The sequence below is a fragment of the Propithecus coquereli genome, unplaced genomic scaffold (assembly GCF_000956105.1).
Source record: "Propithecus coquereli isolate 6110/MARCELLA unplaced genomic scaffold, Pcoq_1.0 Scaffold179, whole genome shotgun sequence".
Taxonomy (NCBI): Eukaryota; Metazoa; Chordata; class Mammalia; order Primates; family Indriidae; genus Propithecus; species Propithecus coquereli.
The window spans coordinates 3,291,518-3,299,834 of record NW_012142634.1 but is presented as its reverse complement, the minus strand read 5'-3'; the positions used below and the strand labels follow the sequence as shown (position 1 = coordinate 3,299,834).

Genomic DNA, 8,317 nt, shown 5'->3' with positions numbered 1-8,317 from the left:
AAAGGTAGCTTCATAATTTTATTTCATAATTTACCTTTTAACCTCCAGCAGAACAGCAGAATACATCAGCTCACGTAGGATTTTTTCATCCGGTTTTACTCAAGTGCCAGTTTCCGTAAGCAGGCAGACACGCATACAAATAATAATGCATTTTAACGTTATTTCTTTTCAGATTCTTAGACTTCTCTAAAGTCGATTACGTGGTAATCCCAGAAGCCACAGTAGTGTTTATTAAAATGACTTTATTAAGTATAGTAATATTTAAATAATTCTAGAGTCTTATAATCCAGGTTTAATTTTCCTTTTTTCCTATTCTAGAAATTTCAACTGGAAAGGGTCAATCTACAGGAAGTAAAACGGTCAACTTACGATCATACAAGGAAATGTACAGACCAGCTACTACTCTTGGGTCAAGTATGTCAGTTTTCATAACTCTGTTCATGCTGCATGAAGTTGCTAATTAGTATTTCAGAGCATTGTGTGTGTGTGTGTGTGTGTGTGTGTGTGTGTGTGTGTGTATTATATTTCCCTCCTAAATGTTATCTCCTTCCTTTACATTTAGGGTTTCTTTCAAAATAACACCAGTAAACCTCATAAGAACATAAAAACATGGTTAACCAGCTTGTAATTTAGGCTTCCATAATGTCAAATGAAGCCTAGCTATTTGTTTCGTTTTGTTTTTATGTCTCTCAATTGACTGACGCGAAGCTAAAATAGGCAGTTACTTGAGCACCTGGATACAGCAGCCTCTGATTTTATGTTGATTTCAAAGAAGTCGTGTTGTACTTTTGTTCAGTTTTTGTGTGTGTAAACAAAATATTCAAGAGCATTATTTGAAAGTGAATGTCTTGTTCTACATATAAATTTAAAAAGGTTATATTGGAAAATGTTCTCATAATTAGAAAAACTGTTTCTCTTATTAGACAGACAGAGCTGTGCAGTTGCTATTGGAAACAAGTGCGGATAACCAGCATTATTATTGCGATTCACTGAAAGCCTGTTTGGTCACTACTGTCACCTCATCAGGCCCCTCGCAGAGCACTATTAAGTTGGTGGCAACTAATATGATTGCCAATGGCAAGTTGGCAGGTAAGGCAGTGCACTTTGTGGGTATATGTGTCAATACTCTGGAAAAATCAGACCTGTTCCCAGCAAAGTATTTGATTATTAGGGACATTTCTTTCTTTTTGATATACACTGCAGAAAAATGGAAAAACTGTTGTTAGCTATTTGTAAGATGTCTATAATCATCTAAGCCAGAACACTTTAAGAATGAAAGGGGGCAATATTAATAATTGCCAAGACAGCTGGGCATGGGGGCTTATACCTGTAATTGCAGCAATTTTGGAGGCTGAGGCAAGAGGGTCACTTGAGGCCAGGAGTTCAAGACTAGCCTGGACAACATAGTGAGACCCCCCCTCTCTACAAAAAATTTTTTAAAAAATTAGCCAAGCATAGCAGCACACACCTGTAGTCCCAGCTACTTGGGAAACTGAAGCAGGAGGATCACTTGAGCCTGGGAGCTTGAGGTAACAGTGAGCTATGATCGCATCACTGCACTCCAGCCTGGGAGACAGACCGACAACTTGTTTCTTTAAAAAAAAGAATTGCCAAAACAATAGGCATAAATTGGGTAATCCCAGGCAAACTAGAACAATAAAGCCTGTGAGTGGGAGATGCTTTACTGTTTATCCTCTGGACTGTATTGTATTCCTATCCTGAGTGGTGACAGTGCAGAACTCCTAATATTTTATCTTAAAGTTCAAGTCAGGAATGTCTCCAGTAGGTATAAAATACACAAGACTAGAGAAAATCAAGTGGTAATTTTACTTTTTAATAACTTGTCAAAGAAAGAGCTGCAGCGTCACATCAGGGGCTGTTCTTTTGTCTCCTAGAGGGCGTCCAGTTGCTCTGCCTGATAGATAAAGCTGTGGATGCCTGCCGCTACCTGCAGACATATGGCGAGTGGAATCGGGCAGCGTGGCTCGCAAAAGTAGGTGATCCCAGTAGGTGCCTTCAACTTTGGGATAGAGTTCAGTCTTGAACTTTCGGCTTATGACTTGGAAGCACTCTTTGGCCTGCAAAGCCTGCTTTGCAATTTTTTTTTTACAACTCTCATCCTCTTTCTATGCTTTATGAGTGTAAATTGCATTTCTTATTGAAAAATGGAGCTCACGTTGGTAGTAATTCAATGAAAGCAGCTGTCTTCTCTCCCTGCTGGAGTCTGAGTCCGGACTACAGCCCAGAGGTGTTGCCAGGCCTCTAGGTCCTACAGGCAGGCGCAGGTCATTATCACTGCTGTTCATGGTTTCAGGGCAGTGCGGTAGTCAAGCAAAGCCTAGCATTTGTTTCATGGGAATAGAGCTCACTTCGACTGAAGGATTTTTTTCTTTATAGAGTGCAGGATGTTTTTGTTTTTAACATGGGCATCTTTTTCAGGTCCGTTTAAATTCTGAAGAGTGCACTGATGTCCTAAAGCGGTGGGTTGACCACCTTTGTTCTCCACAAGTCAATCAGAAGTCAAAGGCCCTCCTGGTCCTTCTCTCTCTGGGCTGCTTTTATAGCGTGGCAGAGACGCTGCACAGGTATGCCCAAGCGCGCCCCCTGGGCTGCTCAGGATTGCACGGGACTAACCGCTTCACGAGGTCTTGAGGCTCTAGCAGGTGGATGGTAGTACTCGATGTGCGAAGTGACAGGGACTGTTCGTATCCATTCATTCTTCATTTGGTTTAAGAGCTATGATATTTTACTAACAACATACTGGTCAAACCTAACAGGTACCTATTTTAAAAGAATATAAAAGAAGTCTTTAGAGAATTGCAGATGATTCAGCTTTGAATAGAGCAACTGAGAGGAAGCCCAGAGAGCAGGAGGAAGGGTAACAGAAAGCATGGCGAGCTGGAGATGTCCCCTCTGAAAACCTTGAAGAGGAATAAATACCCATCATTTATTATGGGACATTTTATTTATTTGAAACTAAGGGAGATAGGTTAAGGCAAATATGACAAAAGATTATTTGTTAACTCTGGACAGTGGGTATATGGGTATTTGTCATATCTCCGTAGATTTCTGTGTACTTGAACTATTTCACAATTTTTTTAAGTATTAATTTTAAAATAGCTTGGGGTGAGGGACATGAGTATCCATTCATCCCTTCTTCTTCTTTTTTTTTTTTTTTTTAATAAACCAGAGCTTAGAAAGCTGCTAGTGTAACTTTTGCAACACTCAGGTTTCCAGGGAAAATGTGTACAAGTTGTTATAAATATACCATTAGAAGGTTCTACCCACAAATGACATTAATCACGAAGCATAACTCTTACTTTGTTCTGTCAAGCAGCATGAGATACTTCGATAGAGCAGCCTTGTTTGTGGAAGCCTGTCTCAAATATGGTGCATTCGAAGTCACTGAGGACACAGATATCCTTTGCAAAGTTGTTTATGAGGAAGAAAATGGCATGTGTGGGTTTGGAAATTCCTCTTCGTTGTACTGCCTGGGCAGGAACTTTATTTACTTTACTTATCATATTGAGAAAGATCCATGTTGTGATTCCCCAAAGCCAGGAAAGAGGGAGAAGAGGGAGGAGTAGGAATTGGAAAGCAGGGGCTGTGTCACTGGCACTGCTCTGTGTAGGGTGGAGGGGAGCAGGAAGGCCGGTAAAGGGCAGGGACCCCACATGGTGTTTGAACTTAAAAAGATGAGAAAAGAAGAATTTAGGAAAGGAATAAGGGCCTGGAACTTTCAAAACAAGGCATTCCATGAATAAGTTTTATATATTTATCTGGAAAATATATACCGGAATATCTAAAAAAAGAAAAACTCCCACTGTCACCCGTAGTGGCTGTCTGATATCAAACAAAATACAGCACTTCAGAGTTGTGTCATGTAGGCAAGCCGCTGTGGTCCACCGTCAGCAAGAACGTTTCTGCCACATGTGACTTGAGTCACATTTTTTTCTTTCAAAAGATTGAGCTTTAGAATACAGCTCCAGTGCCTTGTGTTTGCATAGCCCTACTTCTTCCCAGTGTACTTTTTCTTGAATTATTACATTTGCCTCCTTTTCTACGTGGCAGGTATTTGGTTCTGTGTATGTTTCTGTTTTTTTTTTTACAGAAAATTTAAAACTAAAACTAAACTAAAATTGTTTAAACATTAAATTAAAATTAAACTAAAGCCTGAGCTTACTGAAGATCCTATCCCTCATCACTGGTAAAATGACCCCGGTTTGACGTACACATTTTGAATGTCTAAGCACAACAGAACAGGACTAAGGACCCAACATCCAAACAGATGGAGCTCCTGCTTTGGGAAATCAATGTCTGCTCCCAAACCGCCAGCTTCTCAGACTTTCAGATGAACGAGGTGTGCACATAAATTTCTCTCCTCTCATCTTTCTCTTTCCAGTCTTGAGTTGAGTGTAGGTTTTGGGAGAATCTGGGAGGATGTTGATTGGGTCTTCTGGACGCAGCTGCTTTGGGCCCAGCTGGTGCGAAGGATGGTTTGTTACAGATTGAGACACGGCCTCCGGTGGCCAGGAATCGCTCTCCCCCAGCAAAGAGGTGTCTGCGCCCATCCTGTGCTGCGCCTCGTGAGCACCAGGGCCCTCCCGGGCAGCCCGGCAGAGCCTGCTCCTCCTCCTGCCTCTGCGAGCCTGTGTGAAACCCAGTCATGGCCCCCTTTGCTCTTCTTTTCCTTAACCGGGGTTTACAGAAACTCATAGCGGCTATATTTGCAGATTACGCCCGAAGTTTGAAGAACCTCGGTTTTAAACAGGGAGCAGTTCATTTTGCTTCGAAAGCTGGAGCAGCTGGCAAAGATTTGTTGAAGGAGCTGGAGTCCCCCAAGGAAGAACCGACCAAAGAGTGACAGGCTAATATTGCCAGGGACTCTGACCTCGGAGGCAGGTGGATGGGGACACGGGTCTGGCTGTGGTCACCGTCACAGTCCAGACCAATGAGGAAGACAGGGTCCTGGTGAGCTGTTTCACCACCTTTCTGAAGCTAGAGGTGCGCAGCAGTATACAGGCGTCTGCATTAGGAGCAAGTTCTGCGTCCTGCATTGATCTCAGAGAAGATGTGACTGCTTCAGATTGTGAAAGTGCAGAACATTTTGTCCTTTTGGAAAGAGAACATTAAGAGTCCCTGGAAATACTTTTAATTTTTTTGAACTTAAAGTTCAATAGACTGAATCGTTTTTCTCATTGACTAAACATGTTTGAGAAACCTACAGTAAAAGCCATTTGTGAGACCTATTCTCAAATACGTGCTGGGCCTGTGTTTATATACAGTCATTCAAGATACAAACAGGGCAGAAATGTTTAAGCATTAAAGATAGCTTCCCAAAGCATTTTTTGTTTTCTTACCATGAAAACAGAACTGTTGATTCCTTGGTTTTAGGCAGTTTCTAAATGTTGTAATTTCAGGCTCATAAGCTCATAGGGAGGTTTAAAGCTTAATGTTTAGTTCCAGTAGGTGAGCTCTTTGGTATTTTGAATTTTAACTCCTTCTGTGAAACAGAACAGTAACCTCATTTTTGAAGTCTGTCTTTGTACTCTGATTTTCTCTTTGTGTTCTTCTAATAGCTGACATATATAAGATGTAACTATTATAAATTATCGCTGAGAATTTAAATGTCTATAACTTACCAAAATGATAAATAAAAACAAAATCCCATCCAGGCCTATGTTCTCTGCGTTGCCGTGCGTGAGGTCGGGTGATGTGCAGGCTCCTGGGGTCACCGGCTGCCCATCTTCCACAGTCCGGCTGCTCCTTCCGCGTCCAGAGAAACCTGCGTGGAGAATTCCGCGGTGCAGCACAGAGCAGGACTGACTCCCGCACCCTGGGCCAGTCTGCCTTTGAGTTCCTGAGTGGGAACTTGGCTTGAGCAGGGCTCTTGGAGGCGAGGGAATGAGCATTCCCGTCTTTCCCCTCCTGGGCCTGCAGGTGACGCATAGCCTGACACCTACCAGGAGGCAGGACTTTTAGAGAGAATCATAGCCTCTTTCTACCCTTAGAAATGAAACAGTCTGAGCCCCTCTGCCAAGGAACCTAGCTCCGTGGAGAGGAATGTCCTGGGAATGCTGTTCCTAGATCGGGGTCTTGGCTAACAGTTCTAGAAGAAATCCGGGATCCATCATTTGTGCTATAGCTGGCTCCCTATACTACCCTTTCTTTGCCTGGGCAGGTTACATTAGACTTTCTAAAGGCCATGGGCAAACACAGCTCTCTTTACATTGTTTTTACTTAAAATGATTGTCCAGACATATTTTATTTATTCACCCATTGTCTTAGCTTGGACTGCTATAACCAAATAGCACAGAGTGGGTGGCTTAAACAACAGACATTTTCTTCTCCCAGTGCTGGAGGCTGCAAGTCCAAGATCAAGGTGCTGACAGACTTGTTCCTGGTGAGGAACTTCCTGGCTTGCAGGACACTGCCTTTGTGCTGTGTCCTCGTGTGGCCTCACCTCTGCGTGTGCACGTGAGATGAGCGAGATCCGTCTTCCTCTTACAAGGGCACTAATCCCATCGTGAGGGTGAAGCCCTCAGGACCCAGTCTGAACCCGATCACCTCTGAAGGCCAGACCTCCAAAACCATCATGTTGCGGGGGTAAGGCTTCAAGGTAGGATTTTGGGGGGACACAAACATTCGGTTCATAATCACCACCAACTATGCTGAATTTAGTAAGCAGAGAGGAAAAAGAAATTTTATTCCAGAGTAGTGCATTTTGAAAAATAAATATTCTTTGAGTTTGAGGCCATCGAATAGGTAATGAGGCGTCGCCTGACCGGGAAGGAAGAGGAACTCGGCACAAGCTGGGGAGGAACCCGGGCGGCAGACACGGCGAGAGCCTGGATGCGCGTCGGTCAGCCGGCTGGCGTGGCTGTTCGTACTCTCACAGCAAGACAGAGACCAAGCCTGTGTCGAGGTAAAGCTGCGAGTCCCCTTCTAAACAGGACACGGATCCCCCTCCCTGGTGGTGTTAGAGGCACAGAGCCGAAACTGCTGTGCCACCTCTATGAGGCGTTAGAAATCAGGAGCTGAACAAGTATGAATCGTTTTTCACATTCAGCCTTCCTGAATGTCAGCAGATCTTTTCATGAAGGATCTTTAAAAACACTGTTATCGATGTATTAGCAAGACGGCTTCACCAGCTGGAAAAGCGGCTGGAGTCAGGAATGAGGCGGAGAATGACTTCAGGCCAGCAGCCCCTCCTGTGCCAGTCCCCACGGGAGCTGCTGCGCCGGGCCTCAGCCCTGGCCTTGCCACAGAGCCTGGGTGGGGGTGGGAGACGGTCGGGAGGAGGCAGTTCTCGGGAGGGCCCAGTGCTAGGTGCTTCCTCTTGGCTGGGCTTGTCGGAGCCGTTTCCTGCCCATCACTCACTGTTACCTTTTTCCTGCTCTTTCGCTGACGAGTTGTTCTGCCAAAGGTGGCATGCCTCTGCAAAGGCTCGCTTTGGGTCTTCCCACTGCTTTGGAGGTGGCAGCAGGACATTCTGTTCTTTCAAAGTAGCTATCAGAGCAGATCTGTACAAACTTCTTGTCCCTCTCACACACACCTAGTCAGAAAGTCTCAACATAATAGACGTTGATAAAACAATTCCTGTCTCACCTGTTTATTTCCTGAGCCTTCATCTTGCATGAGGACGGTGTTACGTTTCAGTGACTCCTGAGCTGTGATTACCCGTGATGTTTCGTTCCCAGCTGTAATGTGTGATTGCAGTAAACGATTCAGGCACAAACTTGGAATTGTGCTGATGAAATACAAGAATGCCAGGCAGGAACAACAGGCCGTTTCTCGGGGGGCCTGATGGTGATTATTTTGACTAACTCAACAATGTGTGAATGAAAGAACATTTTCAATGAAAATGCAATGGCAATCTTAATCAATTCCACTTTACCCTTGGCTGCCGTTTTAACACATTAACTGCCATGTGAATTATATTTAACTCGCGCTAGTTTTGAGCCCGGGGCCTCGTGAAGCATATGTAACTCACGCGTCTCTTCACCTTGGGAGCTGCAAGAACTATTTTTCAAGTTGCATGTAACTCACACACAGAAAACAATAAAAAATAACACATTTTTCATTAAATTAGAAAGGATCGTTCTGTTTTTGAAGTTTTTATTCTATTTTCGTAATAAAACACCGTGGCCCCAAGGAAAAATTTTTTTTTTAGTGTGGCAGTCAATGTGTTAAAAGCAAAGAGAAGGTACTGGGCTTTCAGAAGTTCTAGAAACTGCCGGAATGCAATGAGATGGCAGGTCTAAAAGGGACTTGGGAAAGGACATTGCCCAGCTACCTTGCCTCACCTTGCCTTGCC

The 8,317-nt window shown here is 43.8% G+C and overlaps 1 protein-coding gene across 1 annotated transcript in view; it reads left to right on the top strand.

Moving 5' to 3' along the window:
• Window positions 1–5,482, top strand: part of WDR11 (WD repeat domain 11) — a 62,396-nt gene extending 56,914 nt beyond the window's left edge. Inside the window, exons 22-27 of the mRNA XM_012642383.1 lie at window positions 319–414; window positions 924–1,089; window positions 1,896–1,993; window positions 2,440–2,585; window positions 3,338–3,417; window positions 4,707–5,482. Coding sequence (XP_012497837.1) covers window positions 319–414; window positions 924–1,089; window positions 1,896–1,993; window positions 2,440–2,585; window positions 3,338–3,417; window positions 4,707–4,864 — 744 coding nt within the window. The 3' untranslated portion in view covers window positions 4,865–5,482. The remainder of the gene's footprint in view (window positions 1–318; window positions 415–923; window positions 1,090–1,895; window positions 1,994–2,439; window positions 2,586–3,337; window positions 3,418–4,706) is intronic.
• Window positions 5,483–8,317: the final 2,835 nt, after the last annotated feature.